Consider the following 25,991-nt stretch of genomic DNA (forward strand, 5'->3'; position numbering starts at 1 on the left):
ATTTCGTTTTCGATGGATAAAACGATATTTTAGTGACATCAGTTTATTTAATTTTCTCTAGTTATCACAGAAATTTTAAGATTTTTGTCGTTTTGATAGTGTTATCATTTTATCACTTGCCAATGAAAACATACCAATGGAACTCAACATGGTGTTGTGTTCTTCGACAAACAATAGAGACTTTCAATGTGTGTGTAGCTTTAGCTTGCTCGTTCGTTTGGTTGGTTGGTTGACAATCGCGATGTAATGTATTCTACATCATCGCATGCTGAGTTAAATTTTCAACAAAACCTTTTAGTTTTAATTAATTTTCACGATTTGTTTCTAAATGTTTTCTTACGTCGTGACCTATTTTCGAAATATTAATTTCTAAATATGTGTAATTTGCCGCCGAAGTACCATTCAGTGTGTCGCCTTTGTTTATCATTTTGTGGCGATAATTGCAGTGATGTTAAGCTTCCAATTTTTGATCGTGATAAGGATAAATCACGACTATGGGAAATGATAACAACAGATTTGTCAATGATGGTAATGATTTTTCATAATTCGCAAATTTAATAGTCGGGAAGTCGAAGTTTTCCCGTGTGAAAGTTAATCGTAAGCATACGAGATTGTGGATGCTGATAAGCGCCATTAACTTTCTCGCGGGTGTTGGGTATTTTCGCATTGTGATATCATATTACAGCCCACGCGTTGACTGCTCGACAGTATGACTAATGGCATTCGTGGAAATGATATGCGATCAAGTGAGGGTCGCGGTGTGTATCAGTTTATGAACATCGCTGATAACAAAGGAGCGCGGTGATCACCTTAGCGGCGCTGGTCTGCACGCCCCGCTTCTCCTGCCCAAGGAACCGCTAATCGCCTGCTCCCCCCTTGCATTCACAAATAAATGTTATGCTTTATACATTCTGTCTCAAGCGAAGACTTCTATTTTAAGAATTCAATATTTTCTAAATATAGATTGATATTTTAAGGGAATCAAACTGTAGGGGGACGTTTTTATAATTTTAGCATCATAACTCGCAGAAACTACAGTTGTTTCAAATAATGTTATCAGATTGCCAATGACTCATCATCTATGATTATGTTTGCAAAAGGTCACTGGCCACATCATCTGTTCTAATGACTATAATATTTTAAAATATGCAGTCACAATTTTTTTGAAAAAATAATTTTGTAGGTTTCTCCAGAAGACATGCTGCCACAAGTGGTGTGTGGAAGCTGTGCACAGAAACTTGATGAATTTCATACATTTAGAGAACTCTCACATAAATCTGAAAGGTTACTGGAGCAGTTCTTACAATACGCCTTTTCATTATCTGGTCCAAAAGAGGTACGTGGAATAATAATAATTTTCATCTTTGTTAATCTTTAACATTTAATACACGTAATATAATATGTTTTACACTCTAAATTTTCTTATAAAACAACTTAATAAAATAATAATAATACCACAACTCGTCATGCAAACGAGCTGTCTGAGTTAATATTAATATAGTGAATTGGTTGACTTTGGAACCTTGTCTTATATACTTTCTTGATTGCATTAACAAGAAGTCCCAAGATCATGCCAAACGCAGCTACCATTGCAACGGCAAGGATTGTCCATAGAACATGTTTTGGCCTCAAATCGGATAAACTAAAAGTCTTCCTAGGTGAAAATGTCTTGTCTAACATTGGACAAAAGTTGATAGTAATATTTGTAATGTATTCTCCACTCAATCTCATAGGAGCAGCACAACTAAAATAAAATAAAAACATAAGATTGTAAGCATTATACAAGTTTTTAAAGAAAAATAAAAAAATATATTTTGCACTATCTAGACAAGGGATTCCCAAAGTTATACATATCAGTTTCCTAGGGGTCGACATAATGAATAACTGATATTTTGGGTTGACAAGGTCTAAAAATTGACCCTTGCCAATTAATGCAAGTTCTGATTAGAAACTTTCAAGATACTGTATAATTTATTTTACATTTACCAAATTATTATAAAATGACTAATAATTTAGTAGGAAGTATCATTGTTGTATTTTGATCTTTATTTATTGAATTTTACATCTATTTATTTTGTGAAATTTTGGGGATAAAATTCTTGGAAGTATACGCAGTTAATCATCACAAAGTTTTAAAATTCGTAACTATTTTGTATCCATAGAATAAAACTAGAGTTACGATTTTAAAAGTAATTTGACTATGGTGATCTGAATTATAGTTCATTTGGAATAGGGGTCTCTTACCCAAAATAGCTTGGAAATCCCGAATCTAGACTGACTGAAATTGTATAGAAATATATATATTTTCTAATTCTAAAATCAACAAATGGACTGTCTGGTGTTGGCAGTTGTCAGATATCAGTTTTGTTTTATAGACATGATAGCTAGACTACCTCACAGTGCATTTGATGCTAAGACGTTACTAAAGCCCATAGTCATCATAATCTTAATAGCGATAATCAGTTTAGTAGCAGTAATAGATAGGATAGTGGTACTCATTGATGCAAACTGTGACATGTGAAGTGCCCCACACATAGCTCTCAAGGTAATTGTTACTTAAATACATATGGTTACTACAGCAGAGAGTGAAAAGGTAATAGTTAATAACAGTAGCTCGATGGGGTCACATATTTCCCATATCTCATGATTGATAGTAGCATACGTCGCCAGCAACACATTTCAAATGCGTCGATTCTCTGCCTATCTGCAGCTTTTAGTGTCCACGTCTCTGCACTGTATCAGATCAATGGAGAAGACAAGGGTGCCGACCAGATGTATTTTAGTCCGTTGGGTAATATTACGGTCTCTCCAAATTTTGCTCAGTTGGGTCATTGCAGATTTCGCCATGCCAATCCGTTTCCGTATTTCAAGTTTTCTACTTCCTTTGTTGATAATCAGTGAAACATTATAAAGTAATCTAAGATAATAGACTAATATAATAAGATTGTTGGAACTGAGACATGAATTTAATTAAGCTTCTACCCATAATGAGTATATTGGTCTCAATAAAGTACTCACACAGCTCATCTTATTATAGTCCTAGCAATTACTCGTACATAAAAATTTTAATAAAAAAGAAATCACTGGAGTCTTTACCCAACATGAATGCCTCTTAGACATGATTATTACTCAAAGTTTTAAAAATAAAATTAAACCATCTAATGAACTTACTAAGGGACTTCATCAGACTTGAACTTATCACCAGCACCCTGTTTATTAACAATGTTGACCAGATCACAATTACACAGCCAGCTATTACCAGTCATCCCGAGAACATCCAGTTTGCTCCATGGCATAAGATCAGGAGACAACTCACTTAAATTATTGTCATCTAGATACACCTGGAATTGTTTTAATCACATTTTAGATACACAATCATATTTTATCTATAATATTTTTGGTAACTACCGCTATTGAAGAGCACAACATAGAAATTTTAAAACATAAATATGAAAGGACTGGGCAATAAATTGTTAAAGGCACTTATAATTGACATTTTTGACACCAGTACTTTCGGTCTTATTTTTAGGTGCTTAGAAAGCAACAGAGTAACCTCAAAAAGTCTTTAGCATTAATATGAGCACAAATAGAATAACAGAAAGTTTGTATTTCTCAGAATCACATGGTTATTCGCCCGGGATATTCCGGTTATGTACTGTCAATACTCTGACGACCACCCGTCTAGGTTCGTTCTAAGCTTCTTAGCTTGTGCTGAGCCAACTTACTCCTGGCTCTTTTTCTGACCTATTCGCTGGGAGCCTAAGAGCCTATTCCAGCTACGACCGGTCAGGTAGGTGAGCTCACGGGCTCAACCTGAGAGAATTTGGTAACACTAGCCCTAGAAAGAGCAATGCTTTGCAGGATCTATCACCGGATCGGAATCGGGCCCACTGAGAAGATCTGGCGAGAAACTCAGTGGACTGTGTTTATGGGTTAGTTCGTTCGTCAAATTCGTCGGGGATTTTCTTCCGACCATAAAAAGTGTATTTAATTTTTCTGTTTTTCAATTGAATTATTTTAAACATTGAACGTAAGCCAAATACAAGGAGGCTGATTATGTTTTATCGAAAATAATATAGGAAACTCGGATGTGGTTTGCTTTGTTTATGAGCTGATTTCCATCGTCGTGCATGTTGTATGTAGATATAATATATTATTAATTTTTAAGAAGTTTTCAAATATCAAATACGGAGTTTTCCTATGCACAGTTTATGTTAAGTATATTTATCCTATTTCTTGTAAGTCTTTCTTATAAATTAAAAAAAGTAATGATACATCCCTTTGCAACTTTTTTTAAGCCGTCGTGACCTAAAGGATAAGACGTTCGGTGCATTCGTATGTAGCGAAAGGAATGTTCGAATCCTGCTGGCAAGTACCAATTTTTCTAATGAAATACGTACTTAACAAATGTTTACGATTGATTTAGCGGTAGGCAGCGGCTTGGCTCTGCCCCTGGCATTGCTGAAGTCCATGGGCGACGGTAACCACTCACCATCAGGTGGGCCGTATGCTCGTCTGCCTACAAGGGCAATAAAAAAAAAAAAAAAAAAAAAAACTTCCACGGTGAAGGAATAACATCGTGTAGTAAAAATCAAACCCGCAAAATTATAATTTGCGTAATTACTGGTGGTAGGACATCTTGTGAGTCCGCACGGGTAGGTACCACCGCCTTACCTATTTCTGCCATGAATCAGTAATGCGTTTCGTTTTGAAGGGTGGGGCATCCGTTGTAACTATACTGGGACCTTATATCTCAAAGTAGGTGGCGCATTTACGTTGTAAATGTCTATGGGCTCCAGTAACCACTTAACACCAGGTGGTCTGTGAGCTCGTCCAACTATCTAAGCAATAAAAAAAAATAAAAAATAACAAAAACATTAAATAACTGAAATAGAATGTTAATATGGTAGTATAATAAAATTTAATTTCATGCTCATTTTGCACAATTTACGATTTCCGACGTTCCGAATACCTTAGTTTTCGTGGTCAATTAAGGTGCTATTCGTTGTCATTTGAAATGTGAATATTATTATATCGTTTTAATACGTATAAGTGGAAGTATAAGATTACAATAGTGAATGCCTTCGAAAACAAGATCTATAATTTATCATCGACATTGGAAATGCGCAGTGAAATCATGCTATCATCTTTCTATTAAAACTAATAAAGAAAATTTTGCAATCATTGACTGATTATTATCAAAACACTTGCTAAAATGATGAATCAGCTGACCTCGTTCACTGAATGTCGTGTAAGCACGCAATCTGGGCCAAATTAAACCGCTTAAATTTATAAAGTATATGATGTGATGATAAAAATGTAACATGGATGTATGATCAGATATTTGTAAACAGAACACTTCGTAAATCATGCTTCTGTAGGATTAGAATAGAATGGCAGTTACAAAATAACCCGAATATCGACATCATGCATATAATTATTATTATTTTCGTATAAAAACGTAGGTATTACTTTTCATCGTGTCAGATCATCCTTCGTTTTTTATGTCGGATTACCTTTATGAAACAATTAAGCTGCGATAAGAGATCAGTAAGGATTTTTCCGTTTCCCTTTAACAACGTTGTCTAAACTCACCTCCTTCAAGGTCCACTTATCTTTTAGTCCCCTAAAAGCATTGTGACTGATATATCGCAAGTTGCGATTGTGACATAAATGCAGGACCTTCAAGCTTTTCAAAGGTGTGAATGTGCCCCGTTTAACTTCGTCCAAATAATCGTTTTCGCCTACCTCTAATTCTATCACATTTGACAATCCTGTAATGGAAGCATTTGCAATTTTATAAATATTATATTGAAATAATATAATTAAAAAAATATAATATAAATAAGATCATTCATTCTTTATTATGCTTCTAGCACTACCGAGGTTTAAGGGCAATGATGACTATTTATAAAGTGGGCTTTATATTCGTCTGCCATTGTTCAATATCTTTAATTTTTTTTATATACATTCCTAATCAGATCCAAGTAATAGGCCATATTATTATCTGGATGATGGTTTATTTACGTTCTGTTGTTTAATGAAAAACAAAGTATTCGTGGTTCAATTTTGCCAATGTGCTTGTCATTATAAATACAGTGTATTAACGAGTTGTGCTTGCTTACCTACGAAACTGTCGTCGTTCAGTTCCACAACGGGATTATTGTTGAACGTGAGGTATTTGAGGGTGCTCCCTACGAGGCTCAAACTCTCAGGTACGGTTACAAAATGATTATCCGATAAATCGATCTGTTGTAATTTTACCAATCCTCTAAAAGCGTCCAATGGTATACTGTCGATATCGGTTTTGGACAAGTCGAGAACCTAATATAGAAATAGAAATTCATACTGTAGTTGTCTATAGACGGAAAATAGTTTCTGGGTCGATGTAAAAACGGTTGTTTTTCTCTGAGGATCCAACTAGGTCAAATATCTTACATATTTTACATTCTGTCACTAACTTAATATTTCCTATTTCCTGTTTTTTTGTTGTTGTTCTAAATTTTTTGTTACAAAAATTCTTACCTCTAGATTCGTGGCGCTAGAAATGGCGAGTATTGAAACGTGGTCAAGTATTTCAATAGGGTTATTGTTTAAGTACAATCTCGTTAAGTTCGGCGTATATTTAAACAAATATCTGTCCAATGAGTGGATCTCATTATAACCAAGATTGAGTGTCTCCAAAGCAATCTCACGGTAGATCCCATCTTCGTAAGGTCCTTGGAATATCTCACTCCTGAGAACTTGACCTGAAATGATCGTTTTAGGGATCGTTTAGAGACAAATCTTGTATTTCTTTGGTTTCAGTACAGAACTTTTATTCAGTGCTCTATTACCACCAGAAGTTTTACTGCGAAGTAATACTTTTTAAAAATTATCATGTAATATCAAAGTATTATGTGTATTTACTTTTGTGTGCTTTATACGATCTACTTCTGTTTCTCTATTACATTTTGTACTTCTGGGTACGAAGGCGTATAGACACAGAAATGTGATGTAAGGTTTATTTCAATTAAATTTATGAATGCTCATATCAGTACGCATGCAATAACTTGTATGCATGTAACTATACTTGAGACCTTAGAACTTGTCTTTTTTTTTTAATGCTTAGATGGGTGGACGAGCTCACAGCCCACCTGGTGTTAAGTGGTTACTGGAGCCCATAGACATCTACAACGTACATGCGCCACCCACCTTGAGATATAAGTTCTAAGATCTCAGTATAGTTACAACGGCTGCCCCACCCTTCAAACCGAAACGCATTACTGCTTCACGGCAGAAATAGGCAGAGCGGTGGTACCTACCCGCGCGGACTCACAAGAGGTCCTACCACCAGTAAAGTCTCAAGGTGGTTGGCGCATTAACGTCATATATGTCTATGGGCTCCAGTAACCATTTAACACCACTGTGGGATGTGAGCTCGTCCACCCATCTAAGCAATAAAGAAAAATCTTTATATTTGAATGAAATATTCAAATTCGATTGATGATAAAAAATCTTTAGCTTAGTAAAACTTCGTACTTTACCTTAATATTTTTAAAGAAAATTATTGATAATATCTTCTACATCTTTTACCGTTACAGTATTTTAATGATAGAAATCTATAAATTATATTTATTTTAACAAAAGTAGCGTATCGTAGTTATTATCGCTTATGGTATGTGTGTCAGTTATAATGATAGAGAGTAATAAAAATTTTAGGCCTTTGGTTTGAGAATGTCACGAAAGCAATCCGTGAGCTCCATGCATTATTTATAACGTATCAAAATAATCTTCTAGAAAATATGTACACACATGTTAGAACGAAATAGTTTTAACATTTATTTTCATCATAGAGAATGTATAGTAATAAAGTCGAAAATAAAACAGAAGTTTTATAGATAAACTATGGAAATCACAGACGATAATTGTTAATGTTGTTTATTCAAAATGTGATTTGTTTTGTGAAAAAAAAAACGTGAAATTAAAAGATTTTATTCATCGTACGGCATCAAGTTTAAAATAGAACGAATTCTTGACTTTTATTTATACGTATTTTAAATAACATTTTAAAAGAAATAAATTTAAATTTCAATTAATGTTATTAAACAGTGTTGTTACATGCTTTGATTCAAATCTCACCGGTACATTATTAAAAAAAAAAAAAAAAAACTGTCGGTGTACAACATACGAAATCATATTAGAGTAGTTTGAAATAAGTGAAAGCTAATTCCGTCTCTGTGTTATTTGCGATCTTTGTAATTATGTAATTATATGTAATTCAACAGTTTCCTTATACGGATCTTCAAGTCTACTGCGGCTGTGGACATTTAATCATAGAACATTTCATGTTAATCAGACTCGTCGTCCGTCATCTTCTTTGTACTAATGGAATATTGTATGTTGTGCCGCCATCGCATACAACATTTGTGAATTTTTTGTTGTTTTTTTTTTCTTTCCCTACCTGTTTGCTAGTAGCCTAAAGGGCTATTGTAGCGACGCCCGGACGGAGAGAATTTGCTAACAGTGACCCTCACGGGCTCGACCTGGTCGATCTGGACCATGTCGAGCCGGTGAATTCACCTTTTAGATTTTTAGACCTTTAGACTACCAGCGAACAGGTAGGAAAAAAAAGCAAGATTCTTTAAGCACATCGAGGGCTTCAATACTATTTATTTTAAGCGACATTTCGTTTAATACGCGACATTTATTTTTGTAATCTATACTGGTGGTAGGACCTCTTGTGAGTCTGCACGGGTAGGTACCACCGCCCTGCCTATTTCTGCCGTGGAGCAGCCGTTGTAGGTACTATAAAACTGAGACATAGAAGTTAGAACTCGTGTTTCAAGATGAGTGGCAGCATTTACGTTGTTGATGTCTATGGGCTTTGGCGGTCACATAAGACCAGGTGAACCGTGAGCTCGTCCACCCATTTAACCAATAAATAAAAAATGAACAAACTCGCTTGATTGGTATGCAGAACAATCACTATTAAATGTAAAGCTTTGTATATATGGACCAACACGGCAAACATTCTTACCTGAAATTTTATTATTGCTGAGATCCAAATAGACCAATCGCGGGATGTTCCTGAAAGCGTCATCTTCGATTTCAATAACGCGATTTGATTTGAAACTGATCGCGATCCTGTTCCCCGGTATCGGACTCAGTTGCGTTATATTTGTAATGCTGTTGTTGAAAAACGTCACTAGGACGTGACCATCTGAAAGTTATTAAAAAACTAAGATGAATGAATTACGTTTTAATTAACAACGTGTTATACCACCGGTGCCCTACGCGGCGCAATGAAGTAATTATGTCGATTTCTCTCTTCAAAATTTTTTTTTTGTTTGTTATTGCTTAGATGTGTGGACGAGCTCACAGCCCACCTGGTGTTAAGTGGTTACTGCAGCCCATAGACATCTACAACGTAAATGCGCCACACACCTTGAGATATAGTTCTAAGGTCTCAGTATAGTCACAACGGCTGCCCCACCCTTCAAACCGAAACGCATTACTGCTTCACGGCAGAAATAGGCGGGGCGGTGGTACCTACCCGTGCGGACTCACAAGAGGTCCTACCACCAGTAAGTAGTAGGCCTTTAACTAAGGCGCCGGAATATCTAGTAGACTCTGGGAAAGACGAATCCGAAGAAATTAAGAATAAATCTATTTCTAAGAGCCATAAAAGACTAAAACATATATTGAAACCAAAGAAGGTAAAGTTGGGATATCCAGACTCTTAGTAACAGAAATCGATATAATTACTTCTGTGCGCCGCGTAGGGCACCGGTGACCTACATGGCAGTCAAAGGGTTAAGCGTTCGATGGTTTTTTGTTTTTTTTTTTAATTATGTAAGTGACTGAACGATGTCACAGCCCAACTGGTATAAAGTGGTTTCTGGAGCCCATAGATACGGCAGCGCGAATGCCGCCACCCACCTTGAGACATGAGGTCGGATTCTCGTATTGTTTTATTGATTGTATTGATCAACGGTTTTCCCACCCTTCAAACTGGAGCGCGTAACTTCTTCGTGACAGAATTAGATACGACGTTGCTACCACTTACATTAAAACTCTCTAAATTTTAAACGTAAACATGCAAAATTACATTTTTTTCCTGTTTTGATTACACTATCATAGTAATCAATCGCGAAGACGTCTTCGTTTTGTTACTACTTAGAAAAATTGCTAATCGTATAGAATTACTTACTTACTGATTACGAGTGAATCGGGCGTCTTACATATTAGGCCATAAACGTCTCAATTAATCATGTTCATATTATAGACGTCATAACATGTCCAAAAAAATTATCTAGTAACTCTCGTAACAAAAACATGCGATGTTATTCTAAAAATGAGTAGAAAACCTTGCACCGTAGTAACTAAAACGTATACAAACACAAAAATCTGAAGCGTTACCTTTGCTTATGTTGTTTATTTGTTCCGGCCAATTAGGTATCTTAACGATGTCTCGTCGTGAGCAGTTCAGCGTAAGGTTACTTGTATCTTCTACGGATATATCGCAAGGGGCACTAGGCGCGTCAGCCCCAGCTCGGTTTGATGATACAAGGACGATTGTTATCGTTAACACCTGTAACAAAGAAACACTGCGACTTATATAACACCTGTGACGGACAAGAAACTCACTTTTACGCACTATACTTACAGCCGGAAAATACATTTTCCTCGACAATAGCCAACACACTGCAAGAACAACTTTAGATCTCGGTACATTTTATCTTATCAGGTGAAAAGCGAGTGATATCACTGGTGACATGCTCTAAGCGAGCACCTCATTGGCCGCTGTTTTTATTTATATATTATCTTTGAGTACAGTACGATGATGTTTGTTCAAACGAGTATCTATTGTTTAAGGAAATACTCAGCATAACTGCAGCCAAATTAGAAGAAATAATCAAACCACTGAACGATAATGATTACGAACACGCGACGAAACATAAATATGCCGAAATCGGCTCGCCGGACTCTACCGAGGAGATGAAGAATCTAGAGAGTCGGCAGGCGGCCGTTACACTCCTGCAAATAAAAAATTATGATCCATCTAAATATGTCGTCAAAACGGAGGAGGAACCACGTATAACTTTTAACAGTGTGCCAAGTTTACCGCCATCGGAGCGAGCAAGCGAGGTGATGCACTGCAACGCTGTCATCGATATTATAAATAAGGCTGTCGAGGTAGCGCAGCGGGAAAACGAAGAATCTCAAAAATTTCAAACGGATTATACGGGCGTAATCGACAGAACGCATGCGACGAACGTCACTGACGTCACGTACACCAGGGAATACACGGACGATCACTACAATGCATACGTCCCTAATCAAAACGCAACGAGTCCTTGCAGCCTCGACGATCGGGAGAACAGAGAGATAGACTTATCACATTACAGCTCCGGTAAGAACGAGATCGCAGAGAAAACAGAACAAACCGATCGCGACCAGTCACGTTCGTATTTTCCAAAAACAATGACCCACAATAAGGTGACGAGTTTTGTGGATGAATACAAACAACATATTTACGATCAATCTGTCAACAAAATGAAGTTAACCAAGGATACAGCTTCTGTTTACGAGGAATGCAGTCAGAGCAGCAGTGGTTCAGACCCTGACAGATTACAGATGGACATATCTCAAATGTCGCAGGTTAGTATATCATTCGTTTACTGAACAAAAATGATGCTCTCATTGTTCTTGTAATAATGAATCGTCTGTAAATGTTTCAGGACGACCCTGAAGAGACACAGTCGGCGCGCTCGACGCAGTCCTCCCCCCAACCCCCGCACGACGGCGAACAAGACAAAGAATCACTCTGGCAAGCGTTACACAGACAAAACGGTAAAATAATCATATTAATTGTTTCTACAAGTATCGACGAACACTGCACGACGAGACGAAATCTTTTAACTATTCATTGCCTGGTCACTTTACAAAAGTAAACTTATAAATTAACTTCAATACTCTTGTTTATGAACTGTTTTGTCGTCATCGCTACGTAATCTAAGCACTTTTTTCATGTTTCTTCTATGTTTAATATCGACTGAAATAGTCTATTAATATGACAGTTCTTCAATAGAAAGACGATATAATTAAGGAATTAAATTAACAATAGTTTAACCGAATTGATTACTTTTTAAATTTTTAACGACTTGATCTAAATGTTAATAATTATTTAAAAGTTAAGTTTTGTCAGCATAATGTATTTGTGATTTGGTCATGTTAGTGTTGCATAAAACCGGTTTAAAATAACTTTCTAAATGTACGGAAATTGTCTGCAATTTGCAAAGTCACTTTTCGTCGTGACTAAGGTTTTATTTTGTTTTTTTTTTAAACGTATCGTTACTGATTTCGTGTTACATTTTCGCATGAAAAATGTTTTTTTTTCTGTTCAGGTCGCAGCGGAGAAGCAACGCAGCTGTTGAGACGATTGATCAACAGCAAACATCTCGGTATGACGGTGTCCCCGCTGCGGGCGTCCACGTCGCCCACGCCCTCTGCCGTGCAGCCGCCGGTCAACGGATCTGTTTCGCCGGTACGATCAGTGCTTTCAAACACGTTTACAATTTTATGTTTATCTATGACTAGCTCAAGCGTCACGTAACGTGAATGCTTACGCTGATCTTGAGACGCGGCCAATTAACCCTTTTTGATGCTGAACTTACTTCCGCATATTTTGTAGAAATCGCTAAAGGACTTTTGAAGAAAAGTACTTTATAAAAAATTTAACTTAAAAAAATAATAAAAAATTCACAGCAAAACAATTTTAAATGGTCATTTGTCATTCGTCGCCCAAAACACGTCATTTCGGATCCTCCCAATCCAATAACGGTGCTTTTAGGTACCACAAGCACCGATCACCGTCCTCGTCGAACCCGTCGCTTGCGACGAAGGGCTCGACGAGTTAATTAACCCACATTCATAGCCCGCTGAATTTCTCACCGCATCTTCTCAGTGGGTCGCGTTTCCGATCCGATGGTAAATTCTGCGAAGCACTGCTCTTGCTAGGGCTAATGTTAGCAACGTCCTCAGGTTAGAGCCACGTGAGCTCACCTACCGGTTCGATTACGCTGGCATAGCCCTCTAAGGCTATCAGCTTAGGTAGGAAAGAAAAAAAAGTCCGTTCCTAGACACAAGAGTATGTAGTGCCAGTTAATCCTTTTAGTGCTGAGCTTATTTTCGCATATTTTGCACAAATTTTGCTAAAAAAACTTTATCTTAAAAAAATACAAAAATTAATGTTAATTCATAACAAAACAATTTTATAATATGGTTATTTATAAATATTATTGACTTATTAAAATGTTATACAAACGTGCACCAAGTGCACACGTCAGTACAGGTCGATACCTAATACCTATAATCAAACTGCGCAAATAGCTCCGCACGTTATACGCTACAATAGAGACTCGAATTTTTGACGGTTCGCGCTCAAAAAGTCAAGATTACCGTCGACTTCTTTTAATTCTATTACACTAGCGGTAGGCAGCGGCTTGGCTCTGCCCCTGGCATTGCTGAAGTCCATGGGCAACGGTAACCACTCACCATCAGGTGGGCCGTATGCTCGTCTGCCTACAAGGGCAATAAAAAAACACTAGTAAGTGGACTTTCTAACTGTTCGCTTAAATGGTTACACACAATGCGAATCCCAACTCCCGCCCACAGATATGAAGAAGTCTCAATTTTATTGTATAATATCTATTATCCAAACTTTAAAACTGAAGCGTATGACCGCTCCATAGTAGAAATGTGCAGGACAGCGGAAGCAATCCGCCCAGCCAAGCAATTTGTTTTGCTACTAATCATAACTGACATTTTAAAGTTCGCGGCTTAACTCTTATTGCGTACGTAGCAATGTAATGCTATTCATGCCTGATCGTGGAACTCGTTCGTGAGTGAAGAAGTATTACGATACCTATTACCTCAGAAACAGACAAGAAAATCGTCGCTAATTCTTTTTCTTCTTCTTCTCTATATCCACCTTATCTCACTAGGTGGGGTCGGCACAGCGATTTTTTCTATTCCATTCTCTTCTATCAGCCGTCATCTCAACACTCACTCCTATCTCTCTCTCATATAGTCATTCACACACTCCATCCATGTCTTCTTCTGTCGACCTTTTCCCCTCTACCTTGCACTACCATTTCCATACATCTCCTAGTCATGTTCTTTCTACGCATCACATGTCCATACCACGCTAACCGTCCGCTCTTTAATATGTCAATAACCGGGGCTACTTTCACACTTCCTTTATATATATTTTTCTTATAATTCATTATTTACAAACTTATGTATGCTAAAAATCATTTCATTAAGACAAATATTACTATTAGTAATTAATTTACAATGAAATTGAGGTTTAATATCCACGAAAATAATTATATGGCGATTACTTAATATCCGAATATGGCTATTAGTTCATTAGGTAACCTTTCCGTAAGAAATGTAATGATCTCGCATTATTTAAATGACTTAGTAAACTATGATTTAATTGAATTCTTTTGTTCATTAGGTATAGGAAAAATTATAGAAATTAAAATAATTTTATATATGGCCAGCTTATTGATTGACAGCGAGGTACATTAATAAATTACTATTTACTTAGAAAGGAATTTGCAGGAAATACAGTCTAGAGATATATTTTAGTCGAATGGGAAGAATACGTCTTGAGTTCCTCTTAATAACTACATTTAAAAAAAAATTGTTTCGCTGTAAGCCCTTAACATAATATTTTTTCAAAATTCACGATTCTTCATTGTAATAGTTGAATGAATACGGAAGTGATATTTCGAGTGAAATTTTACGTAGCATTTATTGCCGTTAATTTCGTAATACCGAAATATGTACACATAGTAATCGTGATAATTTAGCAAGTCTGACTGACCTGCATTCGGCACACCTGTACAAATGAAGAGACCGCAATTAAAATATTCTATATTAAAACAATATGCCTTCAAATTTCTTTAGGCTCGTAACGATTCGCGAAAAAGAGCATTGTCACCCTTATTAACAATAACATTAATTAATCAACCCCGATCAAACTATGTGGATTACCTATCACCTCTCTGTGCATTCCTGTTGCATTTTAGGGGTAGTTCACACTACAAACTGTAATCTAAAATTTCCAAGCAATATCTATCGGATATAAATTCCATGAAATTTCCTCAGATTAATCGCGAAAGAATCTTCCTCACCTTTTTACTGGTGGTAGGACCTCTTGAGAGTCCGCGCGGGTAGGTACCACCACCCTGCCTATTTCTGCCGTGAAGCAGTAATGCGTTTCGGTTTGAAGGGTGGGGCAGCCGTTGTAACTACACTTGAGACTTTCGAACTTATATTTCAAGGTGGGTGGCGCATTTACGTTGTAGATGTCTATGGGCTCCAGTAACCACTTAACACCAGGTGGACTGTGAGCTCGTCCACCCATCGAAGCCATAAAAAAAAAAAAAAAACACCGCCATCTTTCGATCGCGTATCGTCAGTTTTATGCAAAAAGCGTTTCATTATGATAGTTTTGTATATGATGAAGACTTTATCAATTTTGTGATCGTTACATTCGCTTAACTGTATCGGATAAAAGCTATGAGCTATCAAATAAAAAGTTCGACCAATAAATTCTCTTGTAAGCACACTATCATATATTGAAAAGTTGTTTACACCATCAAGAAACCTGTTTCCGTTTACGACCGTGGAAAATATGACAATTATTGGTTATTCATAAAACTATGTTATTAAAATGTTTTTGATGACTCATAGCGTCAGTAGTAATTTTGTTTTTTTATTATTCTACTTTGATGGTGGATAGATAGGTTTTGGTATTAACATGTAAATAACTTTTATGAGTAATTCGTGCGATTGACGGATTCTCAGAATCGAACGATTATTTAATTCTAGATATCTTTTGTTTTTTTCATTCAACACTAGTCATTAACGTTAAGGTCTATCTATCTAAGGATCTTTTTGAAATAGATTTTTTTTATAGCTTAGTTGGGTAGACGATCTCACGACCCACCTGGTGTTAAGTGGTTACCGTAGCTCATAGACATCTAGAACGTAAATGCCGCCGCCCACCTTGAAATATAAGTTCTAAGATCTCAGTATAGTTATAACGGCTGCCCCACCCTTCAAACCGAAACGCATTACTGCTTCACGGCAGAAATAGGCAGGGTGGTGGTACCTACCCGGGCGGGTTCACAAGTCGCCTTGCCGCCACTACTAGACAAACTATAATTTTTTCAGGTTTAATTTTTATTGTAGGACAAGGTAAAGGTAGTAGGACCCCATGCGGATTCACAAGAGGTTCTACCACCAGTAATTACGCAAATTATAATTTTGCGGGTTTGATTTTTACTACACGATGTTATTTCTTCACCGTCAATCGTCAATCGTGAACATTTGTTAAGTACGTATTTCATTAGAAAAATTGGTACCCGCCTGCGGGATTCGAACACCGTTGCATCGCTAGATACGAATGCACCCGACGTCTACACGCTTACATCTATGAATCGTACACTGAAAATTACATCTATACAGAGATGGAGTGCGAATGATTTACATGTAAAAACAGATTTTACGATATCGCACGCGTCGCGGTGATCTAGTATGCTAGTGAGTAATGTAAATACTAACGCGGGCGTACCGGTCCATCTGTTGACGCGCGAAGACTCGTAACTCGTGATCCCCCGACAGTTGTACTATACACACGACCGGTGTTGCAGCCACCAGCGCACTGAGCGACACGTGCAGCCCTCGTTTATAGGACAGCGTAACGAAATAAATTAGGCTCGTTTATAGTCTCACTCGAACGTCTTTATGTTAATCTCGGAGGTAAACAAAGTTTTCCTTGAGGCTTGCCCGCGCGATGTTTGCTTAATGTGCGCGCGAGGAAACTTTTTTACTCGACACTGTTACTTCTAAGTTATTTTGATTGTTCGCGATACCGTTTATTTGGTTTTGAACTTAACAATAATAGGGCATTTTTTATTTATTTTTTATTGCTTAGATGGGTGGAAGAACTCACAGCCCACCTGGTGTTAAGTGGTTACTGGAGCCTATAGACGTCTACAATGTAAATGCGCCACCCACCTTGAGATATAGGTTCTAAGGTCTCAGTATAGTTACAACGGCTGCCCCACTCTTCAAACCGAAACGCATTATTACTGCTTCACGGCAGAAATAGGCGGCGCGGTGGTACCTACCCGTGCGAACTCACAAGAGGTCATACCACCAGTGAAGAAAAGTGAGACAGTTCACAGCCATAAATGGGGAATCGGTTATGGAATCTTTCGTTATATTGTTGAATGTTAGCAATTCGTATAATAATTCCGGATTTATAATTTTTTGCGTGTCTTCAATAAGGCGTGCAAAATGCCGTAATATTAACGTGATGAACAGATATATGTTATCGTGTGTTTATTTTTAATATCAATCTCAATTAGGTTAATCACTGTGCGCGCTATGTGCCTTGTACAAACAGTATATAGTACAGTATACAGTACAAACACACCTGTTCGTCGTCTGATCAAAGATAAGATAACAAATGATCAAGTCAATAATGCACTTGTAATTCAATAGTTGAAACTCTGCTAAAGTTAAATTGTATTTTTGTAATCTAATATGTGCTACTAAGTAGTAGCGTAACATTTTTTTTCGGAATATGAATTTATTATAAGTAATCAAATACAGTATGTCATTAATGATATTAGAATGCTGCTGGTTTTTTGCTTACGATTTCGATAACGGTTTCTTTCGGGATTTCTGTTGAGCAAAATCTTCTATTATAGGCATAGTATATGCATTAAATTATTATTATATATGTGTAATGTGACCGACAAAAATGTTTTGAGAATAAACGTGTGAAAGAAATGGTCGGTCTTTCGGGGGCCCTGAGAATGGGGGCCCTGGGCACGGGCCCCGTGTGCCCTTATGGTAAAGACGGTATTGCGTGCATTTCTGTTTGAAGTGTTTGCCAGTCATCATTCCAACTTTTTTTTCCTACATATGCTGATAGCTTTGAGAGGCTATTTCAGCCTCGCCCTAACATGTAGGTGAGCTCGCGGGGCTCAAACCGGAGTGTTGCTAACACTGGCCCTAGCAAGAGCAGTGCTTCGCAGAATCTACCACCGGATCGGAAACCCGACCCACTGAGAAGATCGGCGAGAATCTCAGTGGGCTGTGTCTATCGGTTGATTCGCTCGTCGAGCCCTTCGTTGCAAGCGACGGATTCGACGAGGACGGTGACCGGTGCTTGTGGTACCTAAAAGCACCGTTAATGGATCGGGAGGATCCGTAATGACGTGTTTTGGGCGACGTCGACTATGTACCATTCGGTCTACAGAATCGGGTATGGAATTCCAACGGAATTACACCGACGAGCTGTGGGCATGTATGATATCGATGCAATTGAAAACTATATTTTTATTTTTTTGAATACTCACAACCATAATCATTTTGTTTTTATTCTTAAATAACATCAATTTTGTTTTTCCTTTTTTTAAAATATGATTGTAGTATTTTCTTTATTAAATTCAACTAGAACGGGGAATGGCCAGCGTCAGGCCGTGGCTCAAACGTAGCGGGAACGGCGCGAAGGAAACAAAGTTTTCCCGCGCGTGCGCAACCAGTGACGCAAGACCCCTCAACCAACAACTCTACTTGGCAACAGGCTGCTTCAGATAATGTAAGGACACACCAATCCATTCACACTAATTAGATTAATACGGATATATCGGTAGTGAAGTATTACTCTGCTAGGAGGACAATGAGTAATAATTTCTTTTAATGAAACGTTTTACGATTTTCGTTTCATGAGTAATAATGATTACTCACTATAATTTCTTTAAAGAAAACTTCACTTAAATGTTTAAAATTAGTTTATCGTACTCCAAAATATACAATGACCCTGTAGCTGCAAGTGCGTAGTATGAGGTGATACTTACTGTGTTTAAAACAAAGCGTATATTGTTTTCTCATTATAACCCAAAAGAAACGAATTTGATAAACAGAGGACAGATAGTGCAGAACATCCTGTGGTTGAACTTAAAATGCGATTCATTGAAGGTAGAGGGATATTTCTATGATGCATATGTCTTTTTACTGTGCAGCAAGAGGGGACGGAGGTGGGGAGCGGGGTTGGGGGCGGTAACCGCGGCTCCGCTCGCGTGGAGTTGTCGTGCAGCAACTGCGGCACGCACACGACCACGATCTGGCGGCGGGACACGCGCGGCGAGATGGTGTGCAACGCGTGCGGGCTGTACTACAAGCTGCACGGCGTGCCGCGGCCCACCGCCATGCGGCGCGACACTATACACACGCGCCGCCGCCGTCCGCGACACGACTCCAAACATAGCAGGAACAGTACGTGCCACACAATACAAGACTTATATATCGAGGGTTCGAGAGGCTAATTGGTTTAAGCGAAATTTTTTTAACTTTACAGGACAGTCATTCAAAGTTTAAATTTTGGAAAAAATATCATTAAAAAAAAACTTTAAAGAGAAACTAAAAAGAAGTTCAATTAAAAAACATCGAACTGTTGTTGCTAATTAATACTAAATAAAACGCACTTTGAATTACAAAGATAAGGATTGCGTAGTAAGTGAAATGTCGCTTAAACTTTTCAGTCCTCGATATGACCAAGTTTTTTTTTTATTGCTTAGATGGGTGGACGAGCTCACAGCCCACCTGGTGTTAAGTGGTTACTGGAGCCCATAGACGTCCACAACGTAAATGCGCCACCCACCTTGAGATACAAGTTCTAAGGTCTCAAGTATAGTTACAACGGCTGCTCCACCCTTCAAACCGAAACGCATTACTGCTTCACGACAGAAATAGTAGCAGGGTGGTGGTACCTACCCGCGCGGACTCACAAGAGGTCCTACCACCAGTAAAGTATTGATATTATTTTATATGATTTTTATAGATTGTTATGTTAATCTAATAAATAAATATGTAATGTTGTGTTATTCAGAGTCTCGCCGCAGCGGTAGTGCGATGACGAACCCCGAGGTATCGGAGGGGGGTGCGGCGGGCGCGGAGGGCACGGAGGAGGCGGTGCTGGCCGCGCTGCGCCGACAGCTACAGCCGCACTTGCTGGCCGCGCTGCACGCGCACACCACGCGCCCCCACCGACATCAGGTACCGCGTCCCTCCCCCCAAGCCCCCTACCCCCTGACGCCGCATTATACCGCACGTTTTCTGCACTACACTGAAGATCTCACTTAGAGATCACTTAAGATAAGAAAAATGGCTACCCTCAGACACAGCCTACTGAGTTTCTCGCCGGATCTTCTCAGTGGGTCGCGTTTCCGATCCGGGGGTAGATTCTGCGAGGCACGCCTCTTGCTAGGGTTCGTGTTAGCAACGTAGTCAGGTTTGAGCCCCGTGAGCTCACCTACTAGTTAAGGTTACGCTGAAATAGCCTCTCGAGGCTCTCAGCTAAGGTAGGAAAAAAAAGGAAAAAATGCTTTTCTGACTTCTAAACCGAAATCGCTTCAGAGTAGAAATAATGTGGACAATAACTGCTGCGGACGCACTGCATACCGTACTCGGACAGAATGAATGAATGAAACGATCCAAATGTTACATTTAAGTACATACGTATATTCCACTTTGTTGCAAAAATAAAATAACTTGAGTGTTTCATTAGTTTGATTAGCGATGGCGCTCACTTTGTGTACATAAAACCGTTCGCGCATCCTTTATAGGTACTTCAAAAACAATCTAATGCACACGTCACTTGTAAGGAATGCACTCGCCCTTTATTTGTTGTTTTATTTAACTTTAATAAATTATTATTTATTATGGCATTTCAAAAAGGTGTGAAGTGGGTATCGGCCCATAGACATCACTGCACGCCGCTCGTCAAGATCTTAATGTTCGAAAGTTATTTAAAACGTGCACCACATGGATTGATTGAATTTGGAAACTGTGTTTTTTCGTATATGCGAACGAAAATGTTCCTTATTGCAAGACTACGTGCGGTGTAATTTCGCGTGAACTCGCCCAGTTTGCCCCTGGACAAATTTGTTTCATTCTATAACTAAATGTGTGGTAATAATACCGTGTATCATCCAGCTTAGCTCTATCCGTGTTCTGTATCGTCTAATTAATAACCCTCCTGCCTTCTCTCTCCCCATTCTTGTCTCGCGCCAGGATTGAGTGCAGTAAGTTTCATAATACACACTAATTGCATGCGAATTTCGTGTTTTGTCTCCGCTTAGATTTCAGTTTCGTAGTCTTCCATTCGATTATATTCAGTTGTTTTAATTCAAAAATAGAGATTTCGAATTTTGTGTGTTACGTTATATATTTTTTTGTTTTGTTTTTTATTCAGGTTGGCACGAATGCTCAGGAATACGACGAGGCGCCGTTGAACTTAGTCGCGAGTCACGTGCCCGCCGCTGAGGAGACGCACTGACCGCTCCCACTGTGATACAAGGAAACGTACACAAAAAAATAATACTAAGCTACAAATATCCTAAAATTGAACCCTAAAGCTATTGCATTTCGATCGAAAATGCCTTGAGTAGACATTAAAGTGAACGTTCTCGTGGGAATGTTTTTTAAAAATCGATACGGAACCGTTATTATTGATGTTGTCGTTTAAGACCTTTTAATAGAACGGTTTTTATAAAACAGTCTCGCGACGAAACGTTCGTAGCCGCATTTCCATAGAATCAATTAGTGATAGACAGGCCAGTGTTTAAAATAGACATAATCGACGAAGCTTCGATGCCTTCAGTGGGAGCTGGTAGTTCTTGCCATGCACACGGATACGTCGGCCCGTCCCGTCTGGGCCGCCCTGTGATATGCGACCGACGGCAGCTGCAGTGTTCACTCGCGTGATGTTCGTATTAGACAAGCACCTAAGCTTGTCCTATATTTTTCGTACCTATATCTTATTAGTCTTTAGCTAGTTATTAGCTTAGGATTATAAAAATTCGAAAAGCAATAATGAAAGTGTTGTGTACAATTTATTATGTCGTTTAATTAGTACTACGTTTTGTAGTGTAGGATTTATTAACAAACTTTTTAATGATAGCTTACGGTAATTCATTTGAGATTGGAGCAAAAAAAAAAAGTTTTTTTTTTTTTTTAATTTAAGTTTTGCCTCGGAACCGTACGACGTGGAATACGATTGAATCGGAATGCGCATAAATTCATTTGCCAGTTCTGTCGTACATAAAAATCTCGTAGGTGTAAACCTTGCCTTATAATGCTCTCTTGGTGTAGATATATTCACGGTTACCTACTGCAGGAAGCGAGTATTCATTTTAGATTAAGAATTTTATTTGTAAATGTTTTTTCTTACATAGATCTAAAACGTAACGGTATTTCATTTAAATTATAGCTACCTAATTTATTTCCCGTTTCGGTCAGTATTTACGGTTTAAGTATTTTTTTTATTTGTTTTTTTTTTTTGTATTTCTCACAAAGTATTTTTTTAGTTATTATGACGAGGTGTGCCGTGAAGCGGTATATACAAAAAATGTGACAGTTCTATCTATTTTATTTACACTGTGTGCACGAGCCGTTTGAATTGTGATTAAAAGAACACTTTTCGTCTCTACTTAATATGTTAGGTATTCATTATTGTATCTCCAGTGTGTTTTATATAGGTATTACATGATATGTATATGAAACCTACTACTATAATAAAATATAAACTCATTGAAATTTATATTTTGTAACGTAGCGTGTTTTCCAGTTCGTTATTTTGTATAAATTTATCAATATTTTTATATTTCGAAAGGTTAACGGAATTATGGCATTATTATTATTATTATATTGTGCGGGAATGATGTTGTGCGAATAATATTTAGGTGCCCAACGAATATGATACAAGTGTCGTTGTTTCTTATGAGCGGTTCGATGATTGGGCATTTTAAGGTCTCTCGCTTCGACCGTTTCCTCACCCTGATTCACCTCATCGCGGTCAGCGTGCTCAGTGCGAGTTTTTTAACGTTCTCGATAGCGTAAAAGTTAACTCAAATTTGTATGGAGTTCGAACTTTTACATACGTTTACCGCTAGGGGCGCTGTACTAACTGCATACGAATTTAAGTTAACTTTTACGCTATCGAGTACGTTAAAAAACTCGCACTAAGCACACAGTCGTACGCATTTACGTGGTTTCAACGTTCGCACTTCGAACGCTTCGTGTTTAGCCCCGGTTCCTTCTACGTGTAGCTGTGAGTTCATTTTGTCACCGTCCTTTACGTCTCTACTTAATTTAGTGTTAGTTGTATTAATGTCGAAAACCCCACGGGCCAGTAAAAAACAATAAAGTCTATGAGACTTTGTGATACTTAGCTAGAAATTACTCGGTCGCTACGCCGCCGGTGTAACTATCTCGACTCGTGCGTTTCCCCTTTAGCTTTTTTCCGTTTACAAGTCGAAGCTTATCGTAGTTTAAAGCTTTAAAAATTGAGATTATTTATTATTGTCGGTGTCTTATTATTATTTTTTTATATATATAATTTTGACAATAAAATTTACGTAGTCTTTCCTCGTTTGAATGTAGAACGCGCTCTCTATTACGCTTTACATAGCTCTCTCAATTATGATATTATTTTGAAATGATTTTGAAATTCGCGCCAGTTTTTATTCACATTTAAGTTACATTAGTTTCTTACTTATAGTATTATTCAGTACTTTCCTATAAATACTCATGTATAAGTTGATTGTGATTAGCCGTGTTTCACTGCGTGGATTATTTCGTTTGTGTAATGTTTTTTTTTTTTTGTACAGGGTGTGTTGATAACATTCTCGAAATTTCTAGTTTTGATCTGACAGGACTATGTACACTAGAAATTGCGACCGAAATTTAGTTTTCACGGCACGCAATGTAACACGTACAAAAAAATCGCGGTGCAGACAGCCGCCGTTAGACGTGCTCGTCTCGATACGGGCTCGTGAAATATGATCTGTGTAAATTAACAAAAGATGCTAATTTACGTATGTAGTTTTCCGTTTAAGTGAGACAGGTATTATTGTTTAAGTTTTGGAGAACAGTACCTTTGTTGCACCCCGTACACCCTGTATCCGTTAAATTCTCTTGAATCATTACAATAATCGTTAAATTTAAATATCGATATTGAATATCGATAATAATATTTCCTTGTCGACGCAGTTGAAAATTCACGGAACGAATGTCTCAAACCAACGCAACCAACAGTTATTAAACGTCATCTCTTACATTGCTGCTCGCAGTAAAATATAATACAGTATTATTTTTTTCTATAATATTAAAATTCTTTGTATATTTTTTTTCTTAGGATTACATTATTATTATTATTTTTATTTTTATGTTCGTAGTCGTAATGTGAACGTCCGAATTCGATTCCTGTGTGTGTGCGTGTTTTTCGGCAACGGAAACCTAACTGCCAATTTAATTCTGTTCGATATGATTTTATTGATGAAACAAGAACGTTATGTTTTAACGAACTTCCAATTCGGTTATTTATTATATTATAGTTTAAGTCGTCGTTTTTTTTTTTAAGAATTGAACAATGTTCATTGCGTCGCGACAATGTAGACAACGTTGCGCAATATAAATACTAACCCGCTCTGGTTGTGTTGTGTGCGCTTACGATTTAACTAATGCATGTGTTTGTCTTATGTTTTGTCGGTGCGTACACGTATAGACGCAGTACCAATTCTTTAAAATGTATTTGTATTTTTTTTTTTGTATTTTGTATTATAATTTATGCTGGAATAACAAACAAACAAACAAAAAAAAACTACTTATATTCCATTCGTGTTGTTGTGGAATCGTTTCTCTTATACTTTCGAATCTCTAAAGACTGACACACTAACTCTTCGCGTCTTCTTGTTTCAACGTGCATCGTCATACGTTTTCATTCGATCCATAATTCGAAAATTGATTATTAAAAAAAAAAAGTATTTTAATTAAAATGTGATATGATATTTTGTTTGTAATGTTAGTGTGTGTATCCGAAAAGCAATAAACATTGTGATAAGGTGGTGACGAGTATTGTATGCAATTTAAAGAAAATTATTCTGAATATAGTTATATAGTGTCAATTATATGATAGATGTACTGAATGAATGGACTCACAACGCATTAAATTATCACTGTATAAAATATTTATATGCACAGGGTAAACAATACAATTATTGGCGCCGCGGCATAATTGTTAGCTTATATTTGGCAGGATTATTAACAGCAATATGTCTATGTTTGATGATTGTTAGAATTCTTTAAAAATGATATTTAGTATTTTCTGTATTTGTTATCATCTCGTCAATATTGATCAGTATTGCCAATGTTTAAAATAAAATAATGATCTGAGACCAAACTGTTTTTTTCTATTTTTAACACGGACGTGCTGGTATGACCAATAATAGTGTAGTTTACCCCTATTTATAATGTATTCGTTAATATTATCATTGTGTAAATACAAACCGTTACCATTTACTCCATATTGTATATTGCTCTGTACTTACTTAATGTTGTGAGTTCGGTCGTTCAGGGTAACTTTAAAAAAAAAAAACTCAATTAAAATTTAAACGTAGACAGATTTACCTCTATTGCATATAATAATAAGTTCCCTTGAAAGACGTATTGTATGTCGTATTAAAGCAATATTTTCCAATATATAGAAAGCTTAATGGACCATTCGTTGTTGTTGTCATTATAACTCTACGTATTTTTAAAGTAAGTTTCAGCATAAATTATCCGTTTTGAGATTGTATTGTGAGTTGAGAATACGTGACGGTAATACTCATTGTGAAAAAAAAAAGAAAAGAAGAAACACTAGATATTGTTGTATAGATGATAAATAATGTGACTTACGCAGGGATGGATACTTAAATTATTAAAGTTTTAACTGATATATTGGCTATGTAGTGAGTAGAATATTTTTTTACAAATAAATTATAGCAGCTATTTCGTCATTTTTTTCCTTTTCAATTTATTTACCTGAACTTTATCCCTAAAATTCATATATACAACATGTAACATATTTAACGCAC

At 37.2% G+C, this 25,991-nt stretch overlaps 2 protein-coding genes across 3 annotated transcripts; one reads left to right on the top strand and one right to left on the bottom strand.

Moving 5' to 3' along the window:
• LOC101738425 (uncharacterized) lies at positions 1–25,905 on the top strand. 2 transcript variants are annotated; one of them, XM_021347724.3, is made up of 10 exons: positions 1–528; positions 1,184–1,336; positions 10,858–11,643; positions 11,724–11,835; positions 12,390–12,529; positions 18,530–18,673; positions 19,098–19,350; positions 19,964–20,130; positions 21,148–21,158; positions 21,329–21,458. In XM_021347724.3, exons 1-9 carry the CDS (start codon positions 376–378, stop codon positions 21,151–21,153), a joined length of 1,914 nt encoding a protein of 637 aa, XP_021203399.1. In that variant the 5' UTR covers positions 1–375; the 3' UTR covers positions 21,154–21,158; positions 21,329–21,458. The 2 variants fall into 2 exon arrangements, with proteins under 2 accessions (XP_021203399.1, XP_012546211.1); XM_012690757.4 differs by lacking the exon at positions 21,148–21,158 and having other exon boundaries at positions 21,329–25,905.
• On the bottom strand, positions 1,364–10,864 carry LOC101737707 (phospholipase A2 inhibitor beta). The gene is made up of 8 exons (XM_004921874.5): positions 10,649–10,864; positions 10,402–10,573; positions 9,020–9,202; positions 6,526–6,749; positions 6,126–6,324; positions 5,596–5,774; positions 3,172–3,341; positions 1,364–1,744 (listed from the first exon to the last, which is right to left on the bottom strand). Exons 1-8 carry the CDS (start codon positions 10,661–10,663, stop codon positions 1,465–1,467), a joined length of 1,422 nt encoding a protein of 473 aa, XP_004921931.1. The 5' UTR covers positions 10,664–10,864; the 3' UTR covers positions 1,364–1,464.
• Positions 25,906–25,991: the final 86 nt, after the last annotated feature.

This window comes from Bombyx mori, chromosome 17 (genome assembly GCF_030269925.1).
Source record: "Bombyx mori chromosome 17, ASM3026992v2".
NCBI classification, from domain to species: domain Eukaryota; kingdom Metazoa; phylum Arthropoda; class Insecta; order Lepidoptera; family Bombycidae; genus Bombyx; species Bombyx mori.